Here is a 26,476-nt window from a genome sequence, read left to right as displayed (position 1 = left end):
TTTCTTGAGACATTGTTAATCTTAGGTAAGATTTTATCAATTTTAATTTTGAAAATTTCTTTCCGTTGAAGCGAGGGTAACAAGATTAATTAACATTATTCCATAATTAATATATACATTGAAAAAAAGAATCAGATCTTTTTATTTGACCGAGTGTATCAATTAAATTGTTATCTTCTAATTGTACTATTTTTCTTAATATTTTTAATTTCGAAAATAAATCTAAACTAGATATCGAAAATTATTATGCTTTAAGGAACATTCAAGATTGAGGCAATATTTTTCCAAATTTCCATCATCTAGTGATCTTAATTTTTACAGCTAAATAGTAAACCAAAATATTTTCATACGCTTCGAATTGTTCAAATCTATTTTGAAGTGAAAAAAATAGCCTTGTTTACTATGTATAAAGTAATCAACCAAAGGACTATTCGAAAGATTATGAGATTTTATTATCAACATTCTCATCAAATTGTTACTTCCTATAATCTTACGAAATTTGGGTTCAATATTCATTTCAAGTGCAATATTCGTGGCAGGAATCATAGCAGTTGCAAATCATTATTCTCAATAATTGTTAAAGAAAGAAATCAAGCTTTTTTACTTCACATAACCTTTTTCTACACTTATACATAGCCTATTATGTGTAACAAAAAATTGGGCCTCCACAAATGTGGGGCCTAACATAGTTGCTTTACTTGCTTTATGGAAAGGCCGCCGGTGCGGAAGGTTGTTGGTTTGAAGTTTATGCATTCATGTTTATTATATCTAAATTATTTATGAATACTCTTGAGAAGTTGTTTTCCTTAATTTGCATACCAAACACCGAAAAATGAATAAGATTACTATTTGTTTTCCAATAAAATATTTTCTTGGAAAACATTTTCGACGGAAAAACATTTTCTTGGAAAACATTTTCCACGGAAAACATTTTCCATATTATAGCAAACACACCCTTAGAGAAAAATCATTTCCTAAATTTAGAATTTGTTTTCGCGGCAAGAACTTAAAAAGAGTTTCACAAGCAAATGAGTTAAGTAGTACTTAACATTTTAAGTTTTTAATTCGTGTAATCAGTATAATCAAGCTGAATAAAATTATCCAGAAAAAAAGAAGAATAAAATACCATTCCACCACAAACATTTCACAAAAACCAACAGCTAGTGATTTCCCTATCGGGTCGGGGTTCAGTACGACTGCCGCTGCCATTGTTCGCCGGCGAAGGAAGAATGAACTCATGGGACGAATGGGTTGAGTTGGCACTGCAGAAACTGGAGTCGCATAAACTCCTTCGTTCTGTTAGACCCATTCATCTATCCAAGGATTCAAACTCGTTAAGCCATTCTAATGCCGACGACTTCGAATTTTTCGATGAATTACGCCAATGGGATAGAGACACAGTGGAAGTTCAGATTTCAGAAACTACGTATCATAAATGGTTGCAAGACATTCCCAGTTCCGGTGCGGGTTATTTTTACTCCATTTCGTTTTTTTTTTTTCATTTTTTTTCGATTTCAATTTTAGTCTTCTCTTGTTGGTAGTTTCACTTGCGAAAAGTTTCGTTTTTTTGTTGCTAAATTTGGAAATAACGACCTAGGTAGCAGCGTTAGAATACTGTAAATTTTAACCACATAGGCTGAATTTAGTATAAATATATGTTTTTGCAGCAAGTGCAGCCCCTCTGACTGAATCTACCACTGGTTACAGAAAAGAATGATACAAATGCTTATGCTGTAATTCTCTTCAGTTGGTTATTCTACGAAGTTGAAATGTTGTCTTCACTATTTTCATTAAAATTCCCTTGTAGGAGATGAGGTTGGTTGCAACGGTGTGGTGGATACTGAAGTAGGGGCAAGTGCTGGAACATTCAAGACGTTAATTTTATTCTCTGGAAATGATTACCTGGGCTTGAGTTCGCATCCTACAATTATCAAGGCTGCAACACAGGCATTATGCCTCTTCAACTTTTCATATATTGATGATTTTTTTGGCTGATACTAAATGCTCCCCATTAGCTAATTTGTTATAATTTTTGTGTTCAGGCAGTTCAAAGGCATAGAATGGGTCCAAGAGGTTCTGCACTAATATGTGGTTATACCAATTATCATCGACAACTAGAGTCATCCTTGGCGGAGTTAAAAAACAAGGAGGTATTCACTTATTTCTTTGATAATCGTCTTAAGTTTCGAATAGTGAACTTGCTTAAATGGAAACCAAATATAAAATACCCCGTAAATAATTGCGGGCACTGGAGTGAAATGAGTTGGCATCTCACGTTATTCTCCTAATTGTCTTTTCCTTCTGGTACTAGAAGAACTTAGGACCTATAATGCTGCATGAGGGTATATAAAAACCCATATGTTTGTTTATATGAAGCATTCATGTTAGAGTAATGTGGAGTTGGTATAGTAGTATGACACATGTTTCCCTTAGCTTGTTTGTGATTTGTGATCTTGATATTGATGTCGAAATCAACCAGATTGATGGAGGATGTTCTTTCATGTCCAAAGTCTATGGTTAATAATCATTTTCATACTTTTAATTTATTCATAAATAAATATAGTCAAAAATTTACAACAGGAAATGAACATCTACATGTTTGTGTGAGCGATGAGGGATTTTCCCCATCAAAGAAGTCAATTTACCATACTTTATCTGTACCTTCGCAATGGTTCAGTAATTACATCTTCTTCTCCATCTTATGGGTGTATTCCTTGCTTCAAGCCTTCAACAAGCTTCTCACTAAACAATTAAATGAGAAAAATGCTTATCCACTTGAGAAATACCTGAAAAAGGGAACTGATATTCTTTGATTTACCTTGGACTTAACCACTAAACAGCTGTCTCTTTCCTTTCAACCATTGCAATTTGGATCTCTTTGAGCTGGCAGGAAAGAAATTTAGTAAAACCTTTGGACTCAACCACTACAACCATTATTATTCATACCAATCAACATTCTCATAATAGCAAATAATCTCCACAGAAATTTCTCAAACAGATCCAAATTCTCATTGTTGGAGGCTGATTGCTTATTTCTTAGTGATTAACTGATGCTAGGATTTGATTTTGGTAGTTGCAGGATTTGAATAATCTTTCTGTAGGTTAAAGTGTCTAATCTATAATGCTTCCATTGTAGTTGATGCTGCAGCTGTTATATATTCAACTAAACATGGTCTGTTTGAGAGAGAGAGGAGAGAATGAACAATGGTTTCAGTTATAGTGTTGATATAGTCATGAAAGTTTCTTGCCTCTGGAAGCTTTGTAGAATGTAGAAGAGAAATAACTTATGCAGAAATGAAAGCACTCTGTTGTTCTGATGAATGTTGATGATCCAACATGCACCCAGTAACGCAAATAGTCCTCTGTTGCCAAATTGATCCTTCATCTAGTTAAGAAACAACTCCTAAAAACAAATACATAAGAAAAAGAAAAAACAGAACTCCTAATGTTCCTCACTGTGAAAAGCTACCCCCCCCCCCCCAAGAAAAGAAAAAGAAAGGGATAAATACCTTCTTGTAAGATGACCGGAAAATGCAGTGGCATCCAGTTTTACTCTTTAATAAATTTGATTGTCGCATCTAACGGCAAAATTACTTCCAGTTAAGGAAGTAACTGTCATTGACTCAGACTTGATTGCCATGAACTACTATCAAATTACATCTCTGTCTACCTTAATACTCTTATTACAAGGAACCCCCCTCAACAACAACAACAACAACAACAACAACAACGGCCCAGTATAATCCCACAAGTGGGGTCTGGGAAGGGTAGTGTGTACGCAGACCTTACCCCTACCCTAGGGTAGGGAGGCTGTTTCCAAATAGACCCTCGGCACAAGAAGATGAAATGCGACAATAGAATAGTAACAATAACATAACCAGAAAGATAGTACCAGCGAGCCAAGAGTCAGGAAATATACCTGGAATAGCAATATCAATAATCAATGTAGTGACAAGATCCTAGAAAATAGTACGAGCATAACATGTACCACTGGCATACTAAAACACGACACTGACCGACTATACTTACACACAGAACGGAGTAGAAAAACGCTCAACTACCTACTAACCTTCAAAAACTCTCCCTCCATACCTTCCTATCAAGGGCCATGTCTTCGGTGAGCTGAAGTTGCGTCATGTCCTGCCTGATCACCTCTCCCCAATACTTCTTTGGCTGCCCTCTACCTCTCCTCATACCCGTCAGAGCGCCAACCGCTCGCACCTCCTAACCGGGGCATCTAGGCTTCTCCTCTGCACGTGCCAGAACCATCTAAGCCTCACTTCCCGCATTTTGTCCTTCATGGGAGCCACGCCCACCCTTGCTCGAATATCTTCATTCCTAATCTTATCCAACCTCGTGTGCCCGCACATCCATTTCAACATCCTCATCTCTACTACTTTCATCTTCTGGATATGGGCAATCTTAACTGGCCAACATTTTGACCCATACAACATTGCCGGTCTAACCACCACTCTGTAGAACATGTCTTTAAGTTTCGGGGGCACCTTTTTGTCACACAAAATGCAAGATGCTAACCTCCATTTCATCCAACCTGCCCTTATACGGTGCACGACATCATCGTCGATCTCCCTGTTCCCCTGGATAATCGACCCAAGGTACTTAAAACTTCCTTTCTTAGGGATGACTTGTGAATCAAGCCTCACGTCGCTGTCCACTTCCTCCGTAACATCGATGAACTTGCACTCCAAGTACTCCGTCTTAGTCCTGCTCAACTTGAAACCGTTTGACTCAAGGGTCTGTCTCCAAACCTCCAGTCTCTCGTCAATACCTCCTCACGTCTCATCTATCAGAACTATATCATCAGCAAATAACATACACCATGGCACCTACTCTTGAATATGGTGCGTTAGTGCGTCCATTGCCAGAGCAAATTAGAAAGGGCTGAGCACAGATCCTTGGTGTAACCCCATAACCATCGGAAAATGCTCCGAGTCTTCTCCTACTGTCCTAACCTGAGTCTTGACTCCATCATACATGTCCTTAGTCACACTAATGTATGCTACCGGGACACCTTTTACCTCCAAGCATCTCCAAAGAACCTCCCTAGAGACCTTGTCGTACGCTTTCTCTAGGTCAATAAACACCATGTGCAAATCCTTCCTCCTATCCCTGTACTGTTCCACCAACCTTCAGATAAGATGAATAGCTTCCGTAGTTGAACGACTCGGCATGAATCCGAATTGGTTCTCAGATATAGACGCCGACCTCCTCATCCTTGCCTCCTCCACCCTCTGGCGGCTTTTCTGTCGGATAAAATTTCAAGGGGTTGGTAGTCGGAGGGTGATCTACCTGATGGTGGTGTTGGTTTTAGCACAACACCGACAGAAAGTGACTTTCACTTAGACAAGCCTTAGGTCACCGGAAAAATTACACGATGACTAAGTTCTTTCTTCCCGGTTAACGCTGGAATGACGCACAGCGATCTTTTCTCACTAATGCTCTGATACCATGTGAGAAGGCACGGGAGAAAATATGTTATTGATATTGGATGATAAATACAATACAAGAGGTCCCTATTTATAGCTATACACTACAAGGAGATATTACTCCTCTTCCAATGTGGGACAAGACTACACTATACATATCTATAAACTAACACTCCCCCTCAAGCCGGTGCATACACATCATATGTACCGAGCTTGTTACACATGTAACTAATACGAGAACCAGTAAGAGACTTAGTGAAAATATCTGCTAGTTGATCATTCGACTTTACAAACTTTGTAACAATATCTCCTGAAAGTATTTTTTTCTCTGACAAAGTGACAGTCGATCTCAATGTGTTTAGTCCTCTCATGGAATACCGGATTTGACGCAATATGAAAAGCAGCTTGGTTATCACACACTAGTTCCATCCTGCTGATTTCTCCGAACTTTAACTCCTTGAGCAACTGCTTGATCCAAACTAACTCACACGTTGCCATAGCCATGGCCCGATATTCCGCTTCGGCGCTAGATCGAGCAACTACATTTTGTTTCTTGCTCTTCCACGAGACCAAATTACCTCCTACTAGAACACAATATCCAGATGTAGATCGTCTATTAGAAGGTGATCCTGCCCAATCAGCATCTGTGTACCCAACAATCTGCTCGTGGCCTCGATCCTCGAATAGTAATCCTTTGCCTAGAGCTGACTTTATATACCGAAGAATACAAACAACTGCATCCCAGTGACTATCACAGGGAGAATCCATAAACTGACTTACAACACTCACCGGAAAAGAAATGTCAGGTCTAGTCACTGTGAGGTAATTCAATTTTCCAACCAACCTCCTATATCTCGTAGGGTCTCTAAGAGGCTCCCCCTGTCCAGGCAGAAGCTTAGCATTCGGATCCATAGGAGAGTCAATAGGTCTGCAACCCATCATTCCAGTCTCCTCAAGAATGTCTAAGGCATACTTCCGCTGTGAAATAACAATACCTGAGCTAGACTGAGCGACCTCAATACCTAGAAAATACTTCAGTCTGCCCAGATCCTTAGTTTGGAAGTGCTGAAAGAGATGTTGCTTCAGATTAGTAATACCATCCTGATCGTTCCCAGTAATAACAATATCATCAACATAAACCACCAGATAAATACACAGATTTGGAGCAGAATGCTGATAAAACACAGAGTGATCAGCCTCACTACGAGTCATGCCGAACTCCTGAATAATTGTGCTGAACTTACCAAACCAGGCTCGAGGGGACTGTTTCAAACCATATAGTGACCTGCGCAATCTGCATACACAACCACTAAACTCCCCCTGAGCAACAAAACCAGGTGGTTGCTCCATATAAACTTCCTCGTCAAGATTACCGTGGAGAAAAACATTCTTAATGTCTAACTGATAAAGAGGCCAATGACGTACATCAGCCATGGACAAAAAAAGGCGAACAAATGCTACTTTAGCCACGGGAGAGAAAGTATCACTATAATCAAGCCCAAAAATCTGAGTATATCCTTTTGCAACAAGACGAGCCTTAAGCCGATCAATCTGGCCATCCGGGCCGACTTTGACTGCATAAACCCAACGACAACCAACAGTAGACTTACCTGCAGGAAGAGGAACAAGCTCCCAAGTGCCACTCGCATGTAAAGCAGACATCTCGTCAATCATAGCCTGTCGCCATCCAGGATGAGATAGTGCCTCACATGTAGACTTAGGAATAGAAACAGTGGACAAAAAGATATAAAAGCATAATGAAGTGACGACAGACGATGATAACTTAGACCAACATAGTGGGGATTAGGATTAAGTGTGGATTGTACACCTTTGCGGAGTGCAATTGGTTGACTAAGAGGAGACAAGTCCACAGTAGGTGCAGAATCTGATGTAGGACGTGAATCACCTAGGCTTGATGCTGGATGTGGACGGCGATGATAAGTCAAGAGTGGTGGAGCTGCAGAAGGTTGAGCTGGATTATGTGGAGGAATTAGAACTATAGGTGGTGGAACTGGAGCTATAGATGATGGAACGAGAGCTATAAGTGGTGGAGCTGGAGATGTAGAGGAAGATGGATGGGAGATAGTGACTGAATCTCCAAAAGAAGAGACTGGTAGTACCTCAGAAATATCTAAGTGATTACCTGGACCTGTGAAGTATGATTGGGTTTCAAAGAAGGTAACATCAGCGGACATAAGGTACCGCTGGAGGTCAGGAGAATAGCATCGATACCCCTTTTGCGTTCTCGAGAAACCAAGAAATACGCACTTAAGAGCACGAGGAGCTAACTTATCTGTTCCTGGAGTAAGGTTATGGACAAAACAAGTGCTTCCAAAGATACGGGGTGGAAGAGAGAACAAAGGTAAGTGGGGAAACATGACAAAGAATGGAACTTGGTTCTGGATAGCTGAAGATGGCATACGATTAATAACTGCATCCCTCCAAAAACGCAACAGAGCATGAGATTGTATGAGTAGGGTACGAGCAGTTTCAATAAGATGTCTATTCTTTCTTTCAGCTACCCCATTTTGTTGAGATGTGTACGGACAAGATGTTTGATGAATAATCTCATGAGATTTCATAAACTGCTGAAATGGGGAAGACAAATACTCTCGGGCATTATCACTACGAAATGTGCGAATAGAAACCCCAAATTGATTTTGAATTTCAGCGTGAAAGGTCTGGAAAATAGAAAATAACTCAGATCGATTTTTTATCAAAAATATCAAAGTGCACCTAGAATAGTCATCAATGAAACTAACAAAGTAGCGGAATCCTAAGGTAGAACTGACCCGACTAGGACCCCAAACATCTGAATGGACTAAAGTAAAAGGTGACTCTGCTCGATTATCAATACGTCGAGGAAAATGAGAGCGAGTATGCTTACCGAGCTGATAAGACTCACACTCTAGAGCTGACAAGTGAGATAAATCAGGTACCATTTTTTGAAGTTTTGACAAACTAGGATGTCCCAACTGTTTATGTAATAAATCTGGTGAATCAGTAACAGGACAAGTTGTTGAAGGAAGACAAGATGTGAGTTCATGTGATTTAGCAAGGATAAGGTAATAAAGTCCATTTCATTCATGCCCGGTACCAATGATCCGCCCTGTACTGCGTTCCTGTATAAAAACATGGTCATCAAGAAATAAAACGGCACATTTAAGTGATTTGGCTAGGCGACTAACAGCTATGAGGTTAAAAGGACTATTAGAGACATAAAGAACTGAATCTAAAGGTGAGGAAAAAATTGGGCTTGCTTGACCTATTGCAGTTGCCATGGTTTGAGATCCATTGGCCATTGTGACTCTTGGAAGAGATTGAGAATATGAAATAGTAGTGAAAAGAGATTTGTTACCAGAAATATGATCCGATGCACCCGAATCAATGACCCAAGACTCAGAGGATGAAGATTGAGAGACACAAGTCATGCTATTACCTGTTTGAACAACGGAAACTATCTCAGAAGATGTCTGCTTACCTGCTTTGTATTGAAGAAACTCAAAATAATCCACTAAAGAAACCATCCGACTATTCGAAGTATCGGTTAACCCTAATTCAAGTAGGGTTAACTTGAAATAGTGAAAATTAGTAACTCCTTTGGGAAAACGGAAGAAATCGCTGAGAAAACACTGTTTACAGCAGGAAAACAGAACACTGTTCTGCGCCGGAAAACACTGTTCACTCCAGAAATACTGTAGCTCTCGGAATATTACTGTAGCAGCCGGAAAAAATTCAAAGTGGTCGGAATGAAATAAAAACAGTAGGGGTAGGATCGGAATTACCAGACGACCCAACTGTTCTGAAGAAACTTTTTCAAAAAATGGCCGGAAGTCCACTTCTGGAATCACTGTTCACGCCGGAAAAGTATAAAAGTTGTCGGAATTTGGTGTAACCTGGATGGGTAGGCTCGGAATTGCAAGGGGAACAATCTGTCCTGAAGAATCGTCGCCAAAAAATGGCCGCAAGGTGGCCCACGCGACGTCAGAACTTCGCCGGAAAATTTTCTTCCGACCGCTACACTACCGCCGGAGATTTTCACTGGGGTTTGGTCGCCGGACAGTGACTACTTTTGTGGTAGTGTTGGATTTTGCACAACACTAATCGAGACAAAGCAGACGCAAAACAACTTTGAAAAGTCACACGAAAAAAGGGTTCCGGTGACTGATTTCACTTCCCGGAATCGCTGGAATTTATGCACAGCGATAAATCTCTCACGATAGCTCTGATACCATGTGAGAAGGCACGAGAGAAAATATGATATATTGATATTGTGTGTTCAATACAATACAAGAGGTCCTTATTTATAGCTATACTATACAAGGACATACTACTCGTATTCCAATATGACACAAGATTACATTATGTACATATCTAACAGACTTGATTGCCATGAACTACTATCAAATTACATCTCTGTCTGCCTTCATGTTCTTGTTACAAGAATGTGTTGGTCACAGACTTTCGTTTTTACCATCTGGCTCCAGAATACATATTAAAATGAGAAAACCCCTTGGGAATCATTTTAACTGGCTGATAATTTCTAAAATTTTCTCTGCATGAAAAAATTCAAAATTTGCTTCGAGTCTAACTGCTGAAGAGTATGATGCTGGAACCTGCACCTTTTAGGGGAATCACTGATATAAACTGATGCATTCTTCCTCTAATTTCATATTAGGATTGCCTTCTTTGTCCCACAGGCTTTTCAGCGAACATGGCTTTTATGACTGCTGTAGGCAATGTCAGTATGCTCTTAGCCAATGGAGGTGAACCTTCAGTAGATGCAAGGGTTGCTGTCTTTTCTGATGCCCTGAATCATGCTTCAATTATTGATGGTATGCGCCTAGCCGAGAAACAAAAGAGCATAGCTGTTTTTGTCTACCGGCATTGCGACATGCGCCATCTTAATGAGCTATTGTATGTTCTTATTTTATTTTATTTTTCTACCTTCCGTGGATGTTATTTTCTCCTTGACTAATCGTGTGTTTGTCTTTTAACAGAACAAATTGTACAATGAAGAGAAAAGTTGTCATTACTGACAGGTTAGCCTCGATTAAAGTTTCAATGTTTATGAATTTCATGTGCACTGGCATCATCCAAGAAATCTACAATGAAAAGAAAGACAAGCAGTAAACTCAAAAGCTGAGATAAAAGAACGAAGGAATTACGGCGGTGCTGAAGTCATAATGTACATAGAGAATTGCTTCTCTTTGATTGAGTTACTTGTATGATAACTTTTGCTGTGCAGAGATGATGCAGTGATTGAGAAAAGTAGTTGTAGGAATATTTGATGAATCCTCAGTTTTGTTCTTATTACCAGCTTATTTAGTATGGATGGAGACTTTGCCCCAATGCTTGAGCTTGTGAAGCTTCGTAAGAAGCATGGATTTTTATTGGCAATTGATGATGTAAGTTTCAAAGCACCTGATACAAAAATCTGTCATTTTATCAATTGATGATGCAAGTTTCAGAGCTTCTGATGCCCAACACCTGTCACTTTATTTTGTTACTCTAATCTCACATAGCTCTAGATATTAAAGTTTCCTCCCTTTATACATAAATCTAGTGCACTTTTATACATAAATCTAGTGCATATTTTGTTGGAAATATTTTACAAAGTAAATGATAATTAAAATTTCACCCCCGGTCTTTGTAGAGGTAAGTGCGTAAAGCGTGATGTGTGGGTTAGGCGTACGTCGCGTAGTTGAACCCGCCTGGAATTTAACTGGAGAAGGATAGAGTTGCGGCCCCATTATCCATCGATCTTCGAACCAGGCACCACTAGCATGGGGGATTTCTCGGATATAACAATAAAACAAATTAAAATTTCAGTCTCCATGTTCATTTACTTTCTCCCTAAATCCTGTTCGTGTAATCATTTGTGAAAGAGAACTGCATTTTTCTACTTGTATAGTTAAATTGAGTTGCTATGACAGCGTAATTGATTGTGACATAATTTAGTTCTTCTTTCCCTCTCACTTGTAGGCTCATGCAACATTTGTTTGTGGTGAAACTGGTGGTGGGGCCGCTGAGTTGTTCAATTGTGAAAGTGATGTGGACATTTGCCTAGGTACTCTGAGCAAGGCTGCAGGTTGCCATGGTGGATTCATAGCATGCAGGTACAACTATTGAAAGAACAGAGGAAACTTGATATATATGCTCTCTGATTTAACATTGTCGAGTACTGCATGGATTTATAGTTCTCATCTTCTGTTGATTAATTTGTTCAATGGACCTGAGACTTGCATTTAGGAGCAAAATATTTTATGTACTGCTGAGAGTCCCAACATTGAAACCGGTTGACAGTTGAATAACACTTTGGTGCCAGTCTCGCTTCATGAGAACTTGAATTAGTCTATGTAGAAGATTGGTTTTGCTTACGTTTATTTGTGCGGATCATGCATAAAACTCTGGGTTTAGATCTGGTTCTCTATCCGTGAAGTTTCAGTTGAAGATATTTATCCATGCAAAAGGCAATACCTGGTGTGCTGTATTTGCTTTTATTCCTATTACATGTGGAATTTTTCCCTCAAACAACAGCACATAGATATTGAACAATCCAATGATAGCCGCCTTTATCTGAACAGAAAGAAATTTGATTATGGCCACACTGCCCACCTTTTTGAAAGTCAAATTGCTTGTTGTGAGCCACAATTGCTTTATGGACACACTAGCCTCGGGGATCTCTCGGTTATAAAAAAAAATTGGACTACTAGGTACATGTTAGATAGTCATATTGACCATTATTTTCAATCAGAAGTTATTATTTACAATTCTTCTATTTTTTGGGGTTGAAATGCTAAATGAACAGCAAGAAATGGAAGCAATTGATACAATCAAGAGGCCGCTCTTTCATATTTTCAACTTCTACCCCGGTGCCTGTAATTGCTGCTGCCCATGGTAAATCGACTTATCAGAATGGAAAATTCAGTTACTGCTCTTATTTGAGGCCATTTTATAGATGACGGTATTTGTTTTTGTATCTCATGATCTCATCTATTAGCGGAGAAGTGGAGAGTTTCTCCTCCGTTCCTTCCTGCCTTTTCCTTCCTTCTTTTTCACTTAAATAATGGTGGTATCTGTCCGGTTTGCATGCACCTCAACTATCTTGTCGTACCTTAATCCTTCCACAAGTACTGAGTAACTCTTCCCGCCAAATCTTAGATAGAAGAGAAGAAATTACCCTTTTTTGTCTCTGGTGTAATTCGAACCCTGGTCTCTCATGGTCTTCGTTCCATCTTCATCGACTGATAGGCTGCAAGAAATGGATAGCCTTATCTGGCACTTTACGTGAAATGTTGTCTTTCTCATTCCCATATTTATGGGCAATTTTTTCCTTATCCTAGATGGAAAAAGTGCAAACAAAATGTGGCCTATTAAAAATAAGTGTGAGCTGGAAAACTGAACCATGTTAGGATGGAGACTGGACATGATTTCTGAACTGCGAGCTTATTGTGGCTTACTTATACATTGTTAATGATGTAACATATGTAGCTGCTGTTGTTGTGGCAAAAAAGGAGATGTGGCGTAGAAGAGCTATTTGGAATAGGGTGCAAGGTTTCCGTGATTTAACAGGAATCCCCATTACAAGTCCTATCATCTCCCTTATTGTGTGAAATGAAGCAACGGCTCTGCAATCTAGCAGGTTACCTTTCTTACTATCCATCTCTCTTTGTCCAGCACGGTCTCTCTTAATTTGTTCATAACTGTCTCATTCATTTCTTAACAGACATCTTTTGCAACTTGGCTTTCACATAACTGCAATAAGACCGCCAACAGTGGCTCCTAGCTCATGCAGGTTTGTCGCTGATCTATCTCTCTGAAGTTGTGATGACTGCTGATGATTTTTTCACATCTTCATCTGCATGATAATTATATATTACATTACTTTCTTTTTAGTCTGCAATTCATAGTGTTGGGGCGTCTCGTACTTGGCTAGGTGTAGAATTTTGGGTTGGTTTTCTTGCATTTCCTCTTTGTTTTCGAGGAACTCTGAATGAAGCTGTCCTCAAATGTTGACATGCTTTTATGATGTTTTCGGTCATCAATTGCACCTTGCTTAATTTGTTTTTTCTGACAGTGGCTTATCTTGGGCTTTTACTTGTTAAGCAGTTTCAGAATATTATCCTACAAATGCAATAGGTTAATTTTTACTTTCTTTTCTCATTTTCTCTGAACTCAAATTCTCTCCTGCCTACTCTCCTCTCCTCAGGTTAAGGATAACTTTGAGTGCAGCTCACACATTGGATGATATAAGAAAGCTCATAGCGGCGCTGTCTCAATGTGTCAGCTTCAGTGAGATCGGATTCTGCTGCACAAGCTGGAATGCCAGACTCTAGTTATATTCATTTGCATTTGTAGAAGAGTGAATTTTAATGAAAACGATGCCTTCTTCAGTAAGTGAAGACATCTGCACAAGAGTGACTTATAATGTTCTTAGCATTCAATACTAATTGAGCAGGTCTTCTTTTCGTACAGTAAATACGAGCCGCAATTAATGAAAACGATGCCTTCTTCAGTAAGTGAAGTCGTGCATTATTTACATGGTTTTTGCCCCATCTGGCTATGAAATCTAGCAGTTAATGAAATTCAATAGTAATAATTTTGGCACCCAATTGATGAAGGGTACGAAGTCTGTTCTCAGCCACTTGCTGGTTTAAATGAAAAATCTGTTCTCAGCCACTTTCTGGTTTAAATGAAAAATTTAATGCCATAAATCATAGTATCATTTTGTCAAGTGTCAGTTGAACTCGCAACTTTAATTCGAGGTTGGATATAGGTGCGTTTAGTTTACTGTCGGTTCTTGATTCAATACACTTCCACTGTATTGTTGATTTGATACTGTTTCGATCTGGTTTGATTCATGATCGCATCAAAGTAAGCTGTGGCTTCTAAATAGGAAGACGAGGAGACTTTTTCTTCTCAATCATGCAAGATATTATGTGAATTAATATATTACTGAATCTACTGGGAATATTTGGTACTAGAGTCTCCCAGGAAATTTGATTTCCAAAGGTTCCGGATGTATCAAATGCTGGAGTATTTTTCCTTCCATACACAGATTACTACCAATACCCTTGGAATAACAGCATCCATAGCAAAAGCAAAACAAGGCCAAAAAAGCAGAATCTTCAACTTATATACGCTTGGAAACGAAAGGACCTAATAATAGTCTAGATACTATACTCTATATAGTTCCCCTAAATATGAACCAGTTGCCAATTTCTCATCCAATGATGGACTCATCTGAGGCGTCAGTGTTGCTTGGAGTAGCCAGAACTAACCAACTTGCAGCTCCCTGGGGCAAGGATGTGGCTGAAGAAGAGCAGCATTTGCTTGCTTGTTGCTGACCTGAGTCCTTCCCACTCAGGGCCACCTGGCTAGCCCTGTCATCTCTTGAAGCTTGCCATGGTTTACTCATCCTGTCTCCATTCACAGGAGAGGACAATGTCTTGAATACATACATAGAGAAAGTGGCAATCAGTTATTAAGTCCTTTCTACAACATGAAGAATTCACTAAAATGCAATAGGCATTGAAGAGAGAAGATGGTATACTCACATGAGGCATGACAGTAGTTGTGGTTATAGTTTGCCTTGATGTTGGGGCTTGTTGAAATCCTTCACCAGCGCTAAAAGGGACATCATTTAAGTTGATCAAAGTGGTTGTCTTGTTGCTAGTAGAGTAATTGTTATCCCCAGCTTCATAGCGAGTTTCACTAGAGATGGTGGAGACAGTAACAGTGACAGCTCGTCTTTCGGGGACAGGCTTGACAGGGGAAACTGGCTTCTGCTGCTTATTATGCTGATAGTAAGGCAGCAGTGAAGGAGCTGCTATGGCAGTGGAAGAAGAGACTGAAGGTGGTGTTGGGACCATATGAACATCTTCAACCAGGACCATAACCTGATTGGACATGTTGCCACCATTGTTCTTGTTGTTGCGAACCATGTTTGGCCAGAGGAAACTACCTTGGGGCTTGCAGATCCTGAAGCCACTCTTAAGTCTTTGTATCTTGGCAGCTTTTTCCTCAGCTGTTGGAGTAGTTTTTTGTGCTTTTGTGGCTGCTTTCAGCTTGGGTTCAACTGCTATTACCTCCTTGCTCTGATCATCAGCTACTTTTGATCTCTTCTTTTCTCCCACTGTTACTACCTCTTGCACTCCCTGTTTCTCTGGTTCCACTTGCTTTTTCTTTTCTTCTGTCGACAACATTAATGTGGAGATTGACTTTTCTTTTTCTTCCAGTTTAGACACTAGGCTCAGACACTTTTCCTGTATTCATAACCAGAGCACCCATTTTAATTACCAGTCCATACAGTAGTTATTTATTACATATCATAGTACATGCTACAGTAATATGCATCTACTTCCTAACCAGTCAAACTTTAGCCTCAACCCACATTCATAAAAACAGAGAGAACCAGAGAGGAGGAATATTGCATGTTTGATGGATTAGAGAAATGAATAAGTTGGGTGTCTCAGATGTAACTCGAAGCACAAGGTGAAAGTGTTAGTGGCTTCTAATTAATTCCCAGCATTCATGTGGCTACATGCAAAGCAATAGCATGGCTCCAATTTGGACTTTGGGATATCCAATACTAATTTAAAATAAAATCGCAGGACTAGAATTTATTCAAAAAGTTTAGTGAATTGATTAGAATACCTCCATTTTGGCCATAAAATCTGAAGTGGTCATCATTAATTGCTTCTTGTACTTTTCCTGCCACAAAAATGGAACATGAAGTATAAATCTCGGAGTAATAACTTTGAAACAACTCAATGGCAAACTACTACTATGTCTTTTAGAAATTAATAAATTACCATTGTCTTTGCCGTCTCAATAGCTTGGCTTTGCTTCTTCTTGAATTCAAGCTCCTCAATCCTTCTGCTCAAACCAAAAAAAAAAGGAACATATTAACACAATCATAGATTATATTTCACCAACACAAAAACTTTGAATTACAGTAATCATCAGTACAGTATTCACCTTTTCAGTCTTCCAACTTCTTCTTCCAACTGTTCCTTGGAACTCGCCATTTCCTCCCAGTCTCTGTTTACGATTACAGACATAACAAAACTCATCAGTGCTCCACATGAATAATATTCATAGAACTACTTCAATTTTTTTCTGTTACAGACATATGCACATTAAAAAACTAGTGAAGAATTTTCTGCTTAACCTTTTGAGTACAAAAATCTCATCTTTCAGGTGCTTGAATTCCTGAGTACAAATGGGGTGTTGAATGGGGGAGTCTCCAAGCTTCCAACCAGGTGGGGGAATCCAATAAGGATCATTAACACCAGCCTCCTTCCTGATGTTGACTAAGTCAGCACTCTCCAGCCAATACTCCATTGCTCCCTCAGCATTGTGACGACGGCGAAAACGTTCAGTTCCTCCAGGTGCAATCTTACCAGCCAAGTGCTTGAGCAGATGATCCAGAAGGCCCGTATCTCCAATGCGCTTCCGCGCCTCTGCTCTCAACTCTGGCCTGATAATAGGGTTATTAGCCGTTGCTCCCTTTGCCTTCATCACCTCCATTAAGTTTTTCTCCGCCAACTCGTACCTTAACACATTAGAAAAAGGAAATGATTCAGGGGTCTTTTGTTTCCTTCTGAAACTGCAATACATATAAAGTATTTAATTACCTCTCAGCAGACCAACGGTCTTTGGGGTCTTTGTATACTGACAAAACCCTGCATTTGTTTTTCTTCTTAATCTTATTTTTCTTCTCAGGACCCCTTGTTGTCTTTGCCTTTTTCTTTACTGTAGTTGCTCTAAAGCTATACCTCTTTCTCTTTAGATTCTTGTTAGTCTTTTCTGTTACAGCTTCCTCATCATCGTCCTCTTCTGCTTCTTCATCTTCTTGCTTTACTGATTCACCATCAATTTCATCTTCTTCCTCATCATCGTCCTCTTCATCTTCTTCTTCAGATTTTTCTGGTGTTTTCAGTTTTGGAATTTCTTCTCCTTGAACGAAACTGGAAGAAGACTTGGTGTTGTTGCTTTGGTCTTCGTGTCTCCCCATAAACTTGACCTGCCGGCGTATTCCCCAAGTAACCATACCATTGACCTTGAGCTGAGATAAGCAGATGCCATTCTTTGCAGCAGGAACAGCGCCCAAAGTAGTATAGTTGACTAACCAAAAGCTATGAAGATGTTTCTTCTCGGCAAACTCCTGAGAAGGAACTTGACGAAGAAGCACTTTACTAGCCAGAGCTGTTCCCATTACGAACTTCTCATCAAAAGCTGGATACATCTCTCGTTTGCTATTGCTGAAGTATGTTTGTAGTGACTGCATGCTCGGGTACCTCACTGCCACATTCAATACAGTTCTCTCGCTCACCTGAAAAATCAGAACATATTTCGCTTAATTAGTCTAGGTTCAAATTTAAAACCAGAAAATAATTTTTGTACTATAACATCAGGATTTTCTCACCATAGCAACTCGGATGGACTTGAGTTGAACTGGGGTCCTAGGAGGCAAATACATATGATCAATCTCGTAAATAGAACCCATCTCAATATTCATCTTTGCATTCTGCAGAATTTCATGGTCTGCTGAAAAGCAAAGAAAAGGATCATAATAAGAATACATTTTCCCAGAAACTATAGTTACTTTTGCAAACCCAAAAGCTTAGTATTAGATATGTAGATACTACTACACAAACAAATGGCCAAATGGGGGTATAAGAAATTGATTCATATGAGGTTAAAATACAGTACAACTAGTGCAGAAAGAGAGTGAGTGAGTGAGTACCATTGCGTTTTAGGGTACAGCGATCAGATGTGGGCAGAAGAGGTTGGTTGTCATGTCTGGCCAAAGCTGGAGTGTCTGCGCAGGCGACACTGCCTTGCTTTTGCCCTTTCAGGTAATCCATTTCCTGTACGTATATATATAAATAAAGCTGTATTACAAAAGATGAACACCCACTACCACCATTATCCTTTCTCTCAGACTAGCAATATATATGCACGTACTCTCTCTCTCTCTTCTTCAAATATATGTCACAGAATATACTCTACACGAGTTTAATATATACACTATGATATGATCATTTAGTTTAGAATATTATACTATTAACATATGCATAATCTGATAGTATTTGTCTAATAAGTGTTTCTTTCGACCCACTCATGCGGGTTATTTAGCAATCACCATCATCATTATCAAGCAGATTTCTTTTTGTCTTTTTGCAGGAAAACACAATACATGCACGCACTAGTATTGAAAGCTACTGCTCAAGTAAAAATACCATTAATGTGGCGCGTGCATTTGATCATAACAATATGTTAAAGGCGCGTGTAAAGGAATCACATTTAATGAAGCCAAAGAATAGCATAACAGAAAAAGGAGACTTTCAGATCTGATAAAAAACCACCTCCATGCCTGAAGTAGTGCACCTATCTAGAGAGAGAAAAAGCGTTTAGAGAGAGCTTACGAGGTTGGCTTGAATGGCTTTTTTGGATCTTTTTCTGTAGTAAGTTTCCATTGTTGCCATTATCTGTAAGCAAATAAAGCAAAGAATATATAAATATGAGTGATTAACGCTAATGATTAGCATAAAAAGTTGGATTTTTTGGGGTCAAATTTGAAAAAGTTGAAAATGACTATCTGGGTAAAACAGAAATCAAAATAAAAGTGGAGTTGAGCTGCCATTAGGGTTTTTTCCCAGAAACGATCAGTTCCATGAATAGTAATGCATTAAAGATAGCGGCTGAAAAGCAAAAAGATCAAAAACACTCATACGGATAAATAACCCAGACATGAACTGCGCTAACCCTCAGTGTCCGTACATTTCAACACTCTCATGCTCTTCTGTATACGCCAACTGAATATTTGTATATTCATATAATATTCATCATACACAAGCAGTTCAAGCACTGATAAAAAGTTGAAAAATCCCACTGCTTTTTGATTAAACTGCTGCTGATCAATCAGAAAAGGCTGTAACCTTACGGAAATCTCTAATAAATGATTCATGAACTTTCATATTCATATCAAAGCAAGACCAAAAAACAAGAAGTTGTGATCTTTTTGTTTTGTTTTGGAGATTTTAGTTTACTAAAGAGAATAAACACATGAAAATGGTTGCAATTTCGATCGAACATCCTAGAGTACTCCATTTTTCTTTCCCGAGAAAAAGAATCAAGATGGTTTCTTGGAAAAATATTTACAGCATCAAAAGAAAGAAACCTTAACTGTCATATATCCCTTCCCGTCTATGCACACAGGCACACACCGATACAAACATTTACACACAGCGAGAAAGAGTCAGAGATATTATTCATGCGCAAGAGTACAAAGACGAAGTTTTACTGAGGCGATTGAGGATTGAAGTGAGAAATAAAAGGAAGAAAATAAGAGAGAAAATGAAAAGCTTTGTTTATACCTATCGTATATGCTGAAATTAAAGACACTGAAGTATGGAGAAAATGCCGTGGAAGCAGAAGAGAGATAGTGAATGGGAAAGATAGAGAGATGGTTAAAAAAACATGTATATAAATGGAGTTTAGATGATTCTGGAATTTGGAATTGTGTTGTTGCAAAATGCAACGAAAAAATGGAACGAAGGAGGTTGTTATAATAAGAGTTGGGAGCAGTACTCTGAAATGAAATTGAGCAGCAACGGGAGAGAGAGAGATGATAAAGTAACTGATAACGCAACGGCGAGTGAGGTCTGGTCTTGGTCCCCGCTATGTAAGAAGACGACTCTGCCCCTACGTGATGCTACACTGCCCTTCTCTTTCCTTCCATTGTTTCTTTTGTGTTTCTTGCTATTCAGCAATATTGACAGTCATTCAAACTATTCAAAGCTAAGGCCGAATTCATATATTACATAAAAATGTGTACTTAATTTGCCTAATAGAGCTATAATTATTACTCAGATGATATACCAAATAACCAATGCCAACCTTAGGTGGATTTAAAAATTTAAGCAGATGGATACAAAATCTTGCTACATGGTATACTTAGTAGGCGTTTGCATATAAAAATTGCAATTTTTGAAAAAAAAAAAACTAGTATGTGGAGCTAAGTTAAAAAAGGCATTTAAAATTTGAAATTGTATTTGGACATGCATTTCACTTTAAAAAATATTACTCCAATTTTACGAGGAAAAATAAATTTGTACTTGAAAAAGTGGTAGAAACTACTTTTTCAAACTTGAAACTCGTCTTTGAGAAAAATTCAAAAATTTAGTCCAATTTATACCCAAATAATATTTTGAAGATGAGTTTCGAAAAGAAATTCTTTTATGAACAATCAGGTCCTTAATTTACAACTTACACGTAGAGGTGTCAGCACGAACTCGTTAACAATATGCCTGAGTGAAGTATATTGTTTAATAAGATAGCCTTCTTTTTCGTATTTTTGGAATCTTATCGACGGTCACTGAATGAAGCGAGACTATTGAGTGTTGTTTATTTACAAAGTTAGATACCCATTTCGTTTTTTTTTTTCTTTTTCCGACGTTGCGTTTAAAGCAAAATTTAACTTTCCGGTAAAGCGACGAGTTCCGCCAAAATATATGGAGTATTTGATTTAGCTTCGTTTTTTACCCCAAAAGAATACATAACATAAATTGATCGGGGTTGGCTTATGTTCGATTGTGAGAGAGAATTGAGAAGGAAGAAGAGAAATTGAAATTGTATTCTAAAATCTGAGTTTTCTTACATACAAGGCTGTATATACAACTTTTCCACTACTTAGATGACAACATATGTACAACTGTCAATTAACTACCTTTTTGTTTTTGCTAGCTTGCACACTCCTACTTGTATTTTGTGCACTTTAACCCCCATATGCTAAGACTCCCCTTCAAGCTGGAGGGTGGAAAGCATCGAACTCTCCAAGCTTGGAAAGAAGGAAGGAATGTTGAGCAACACCAAGTCCCTTTGTCAAGAGATCAGCCAACTGAAGTTTGGTCGAAATGTGATGAGGAGCAAGCAAGCCAGACTTGATTTTTTCTCGAACAAAGTGACAATCTATCTCAATGTGCTTTGTTCGTTCATGAAAAATGGGATTTGCTGCTATTTGAAGTGCAACTTTACTATCACAATAGACATCAACAGGCTGATGTATTTCAATACTCAATTCTTGCAGCAATCCAACAAGCCAAGTAACTTCAGCTGTTATTGCAGCAAGGCTTCTATATTCAGCTTCAGCTGAGCTACGACTCACTGTCTGCTGCTTCTTTGACTTCCACGACAATAAGGAATCTCCAAGCTTGACAACATATCCAGTGATCGATCTTCGGGTGTTTGGGCAAGCTGCCCAGTCTGAATCATAGAAGGCAGAAAGGTGGGCGATAGGACCTTTCTTGAGGAAAATCCCAAGTCTAGGTGACCCCTTAATGTACCTAACCACTCGAAGTGCTGCAGTTAAGTGTGATTGTTTGGGGTGCTGCATGAATTGGCCAAGAACTTGCACAACAAAACAAATATCAGGCCGTGTAATGGTTAAATAGAGTAACTGGCCTACTAGTCTTTGATAGCTCCCCACATCTTGCAACTCTTCATCACCATTGTGCCCAACATGCTTGTCATATTCTGTAGTGGTTAATTCTGATTTAGCTCAATAGGGGTAGATGCAGGTTTAGCAGCAGCCAAGCCTGTGGAAGAGATTAATTCCAGTGCATATTTTCGTTGGTTCAACAATATCCCCTGGTCTGATCTCATCACCTCAATCCCCAAAAAATATCTGAGCTCACCCAAATCCTTGACCTTAAAGCTGTTATGCAATGTGTGTTTGGCCTCTTCTACTAAGGAGATATTACTGCCTGTAATCAAGAGATCATCAACATACACCAATATAATCACAATGTCATGTGACGTTTGTTTGGTGAATAGAGAATGATCATATGCACTCTGTTGATACCCTGCTCCCACTAAGGCATCTGTGAGTTTAATATTCCATTGCCTTGAAGCCCGTTTCAGCCCATAGAGTGATTTCAACAACCTACAGACTTTGTTCTCCCGCTGTCGTTTAAAACCCTATGGCAAAACCATGTAAACTTCTTCATAAAGGTCCCCTTGGAGGAATGCATTATTGACATCCATTTGATAGAGGCTCCATCCCTTTGAGGCTGCTATACTTAAGACAGTTCTCACAGTTACCATTTTGGCAATTGGTGAAAAAGTCTCATGATAGTCTAGCCCTTCTTGTTGTGTGTATCCTTTAGCTACCAACCGTGCCTTAAACTTGTCAATCTCACCAGATGACTTATACTTGATCTTAAACACCCATTTGGAACCAAAAGGTTTCTTTCCTTCTGGTAAATCAACTACTTCCCAGGTATGGTTCTCTTCAAGTGCCCTGATTTCTTGATCCATGGCTTCTATCCACCTTGGATCATTTGCAACTTCTTTGAAGGATTGTGGTTCAGTTAAAACTGAAAAAACATTGAGGAATGACTGGTAGGCAGGAGATAGATGATCATATGAAAAGACATTAGAGATAGAGTACACAGTATTTGTATGTGTCTTGGCCTCAGTGATGTAGTCCTTAAGCCATATAGGAGGTTTTCCCTTTCCTTATCGATCAGATTTCCTAGGAGGTCCCACTATAGATGGTGGCTGTGAGTGAACAGCTTCTGACCCTGCTTCTTCTATGCTTGTCTGGGCTTCTGGTTCCAAGATGATAGGAGAGGGATTCTCATTTGCTGAAGCATCTGCTGGGATCTCATGGTGTATATGGGACTCTGCATGAACTGTGGCTGAATCCAGATTATCTGAAGTTTCATAATTATCACTACATTCTGCATGGTCTGTGACCAACTCCATATCAGCAGTCTCCACCTCTGTGGTGCCATTTGCATTAACTGGCACTTGTATGTTCTGAGATGGAGTTGTAATTATAGGAGCTTGTGATTCCACAACTGGAGGTTGTGAAGCAAATAGATCCTCTGTACAGTCTGAATCAGCAACCCTTGCAAAAGGAAAACTCTGCTCCCTAAAGATCACATCTTTGCTAACAAAAATATTTCTATTCTCTAAATCATACAACCTATAACCCTTTTGCGTTTCTGAGTATCCAATGAGAACAGCCTTCTTAGCTCTAGCTGTAAACTTATCACCTTTAGGTAAGTTGCTTGCATAACATAAGCAACCAAACACCCTTAAGTGATCTATTCTAGCTGACTTTCCAAACAACAACTCATAAGGAGATTTTCCTTGCAAGATACTGGTAGGTAGCTTATTTATCAAATATACTGTTGTTCTTACACAGTCACCCCAAAATCTCTTAGGAATTGAGCTTTGAAATTTCAAGGCCCTTGCAACCTCCAGTATATGCCTATGCTTTCGTTCAACCACCCCATTTTGTTGTGGGGTGTATGGACAACTACTATGGTGTATAATTCCCAGAGAAGCAAATAAAGTATTACATTGAGAGTTGAAAAACTCTATACCATTATCTGATCTAACAATCTTCACAGCAGCTTCAAATTGGGTCTTTATCATTGCAAGAAAGTTTTTAATCACAGTAACCACTTCACATTTAGACTGTATTAAGCACACCCAAGTAAACCTGCTGTAATCATCTACTATTGTGACAAAATAAAGCTTTCTGTCATATGTAGGTACCTTATGAGGTCCCCAAACATCCATGTGTACGAGTTGAAAACAACTACTTGATCTAGTGCTACTAGTTGGAAATTGTAATCGACATTGTCTTGCTAAGGGACATACTTCACAGTTGTTTTCTCTTCTTGTCTGTATTTTATTCTTTAGTTCTGAAATATGCTGCATTGCCTTGGTTGATGCATGACCAAGCCTCAGATGCCATAGTGTCATTTCTCCATGTTCCTTCAAAAAATTGATTGCTGCTGTTGGCAAATTTTCTCTTATTAGGTACAACCCATTATTCTCTCTACCAATCCTCATCACCTTGCCATTGTAGAGACCCTGAAATATACAAAAATCAGGATAAAATCCAACTGAGCAACATAATTGCCTAGTGAGCTTAGACACTGACAATAGGTTGAATTTTAGTCTGGAACATACAATACTCCCTCAATAGTTTTATTCCCTAAAACTACTGCATTTCCTGTATGTGTAATTTCTGCTCTACTGCCTGTAGGCAACTATACTCCATCTGCTTTATGATCTGCTTTTCTAAGGTTATTTAAGGCATCCTTACAATGTGTCACATGGTGAGTAGCACCTGAATCCACTATCCAAACTTGATCACTAACACTTGTATTTGACATTAAAGTAAAGATACCTGCAGTATTAATGGAACACTCATCTGTGGTAGTCTTCTGCAATAGATTTACCAGCTGTTTGTACTGCTCCCCAGTGAAGAAATTTCCTTGTGTGGGGAGCATTGGAACATGTTTCTCTTCACTAGTTGCACTGTTCACATAAGTTTTGCCTCCGTGTTCCTGCCGTAAAGTTGAATCTCGCCGGAGCTAGATCGGAGTTAAAGCCCGCTCTGATACCATGTTAGATTGTGAGAGAGAATTGAGAAGGAAGAAGAGAAATTGAAATTGTATTCTAAAATCTGAGTTTTCTCGCTACATACAAGGCTGTATATACAGCTTCTCCACTACTTAGATGACAACATATGTACAGCTGTCAATTAACTACCTTTTTGTTTTTGCTAGCTGGCACACTCCTAGTTGTATTTTGTGCACTTTAACCCCGATAAATTGATCGGGGTTGGCTTACTCGGTGAAATTTCTGAATTTTACACTTGATGTTGAGGGTTTAAACCCCATCATTACTGTAGTATCCCCTTTCGTTTTCCTTCTCCCCTCACCCCAACCAGGATGTAATTTAAAAAATATAGATTGATCTTACGACATGCCAAAATTGAAAACAAAAATTTGGTATATAACCTCAGCTTGATCTAATTAAAACATGTCAAAATTGGAAACCAAGATTTGATATATATATATATATATATGTATATATATATATATATATATATATATAGACACACACACAATTTTGGTGTATGCGTATATTGTGATGACCCAAAATGTCATCTTTAAATTAAATAATCATCTCAATATTTTAAGATCTTGAAAAGCGCTATCAATAATTCCTTGACTTGCGTGCACAATACGTATAATTTTTCGTAAGGTTGTTATGTGAAAAATGGATTAAATTGTGAATTAGAGCTTTAAAACTCAACTGAGTTGACTTTGGTCAACATTTTGAGCAAACGAACCCGGTCCGAGTTTTGACCATTCCGGTAGTTGCGTATCGTGATTTGGGACTTGGTCATATGCCCGAAATCGAATTCGGAGGTCCCTAGATCAAATTATCGGCATTTAACAGAATCTAGAAATCTAATGCTAAAGATTTCTTAAGTTTGACCGGAGATTTGGTTTTTGAGCAAACGACCCCGGATTAGATTTTTGATGATTCCAATAGTTTCGTATGGTGATTTTGGTCTTAGGCGCATGTTCGGATTTGGATTTGGAAGTCCGTAGGACAATTCGGCGCATTTTGGCGAAAGTTGGTAAATAGAAGATTTTTGAAAAAATGTGACCGAGAGTTGACTTTTTGATATCAGGGTCGGAATCCAGTTCTGAAAAATTTTCATAGCTTCGTTATGTCATTTATGACTTGTGTGCAAAATTTGAAGTCAATCGGACTTGATTTGGTAGGTTTTTGCATCGAATATAGAAGTTGGACGTTCCTAGTTTCATTAGGCTTGAATTGGGGTGTGATTCACGCTTTTAACATTATTTGATACGATTTGAGGTTTCGACTAAGTTCGTATTATGTTTTAGGACTGGTTGATGTATTTTGTTGAGGTCCCGAGGGCCTCGGGTGGATTTCAGAAGGTTAACGGATTAATTCAGACTGAAGAAAAGCTGCTGAAATTGTTTTGGACATCAACTAGATTTTTTATAGCAGCTTGAACAGTACGAGTAAACAGTACCTCCGAAAATTTTGGGCAGTTAAAGGGCGAGTAGTCCATTTTCTCTCATTTTTTTGAGTTTCAAACTCGGATTTTGGGCGATTTTGAGCGAGAAATCACGAGAATTCTTGAGATAAGTCCCTTGTGAACATTTTTAGTC

The 26,476-nt window shown here is 38.8% G+C and overlaps 2 protein-coding genes across 3 annotated transcripts; one reads left to right on the top strand and one right to left on the bottom strand.

Moving 5' to 3' along the window:
- Positions 1–1,067: 1,067 nt before the first annotated feature.
- On the top strand, positions 1,068–13,969 carry LOC107820404 (8-amino-7-oxononanoate synthase-like). 2 transcript variants are annotated; one of them, XM_075255204.1, is made up of 11 exons: positions 1,068–1,461; positions 1,808–1,947; positions 2,043–2,150; positions 10,126–10,364; positions 10,448–10,489; positions 10,768–10,855; positions 11,433–11,566; positions 12,259–12,347; positions 12,942–13,092; positions 13,177–13,245; positions 13,660–13,969. In XM_075255204.1, exons 1-9 carry the CDS (start codon positions 1,230–1,232, stop codon positions 13,061–13,063), a joined length of 1,194 nt encoding a protein of 397 aa, XP_075111305.1. In that variant the 5' UTR covers positions 1,068–1,229; the 3' UTR covers positions 13,064–13,092; positions 13,177–13,245; positions 13,660–13,969. The 2 variants fall into 2 exon arrangements, with proteins under 2 accessions (XP_075111305.1, XP_075111306.1); XM_075255205.1 differs by lacking the exon at positions 12,259–12,347.
- A 517-nt stretch (positions 13,970–14,486) lies between these two features.
- LOC107820403 (protein AMEIOTIC 1 homolog) lies at positions 14,487–18,322 on the bottom strand. The gene is made up of 9 exons (XM_075255777.1): positions 18,202–18,322; positions 17,881–18,002; positions 17,090–17,787; positions 16,624–17,007; positions 16,431–16,493; positions 16,265–16,328; positions 16,107–16,163; positions 15,008–15,715; positions 14,487–14,898 (listed from the first exon to the last, which is right to left on the bottom strand). Exons 1-9 carry the CDS (start codon positions 18,320–18,322, stop codon positions 14,674–14,676), a joined length of 2,442 nt encoding a protein of 813 aa, XP_075111878.1. The 3' UTR covers positions 14,487–14,673.
- Positions 18,323–26,476: the final 8,154 nt, after the last annotated feature.

Source organism: Nicotiana tabacum, chromosome 6 (assembly GCF_000715075.1).
Source record: "Nicotiana tabacum cultivar K326 chromosome 6, ASM71507v2, whole genome shotgun sequence".
Classification (NCBI taxonomy): domain Eukaryota; kingdom Viridiplantae; phylum Streptophyta; class Magnoliopsida; order Solanales; family Solanaceae; genus Nicotiana; species Nicotiana tabacum.
This window is presented reverse-complemented; position numbering and strand designations above follow the sequence as displayed.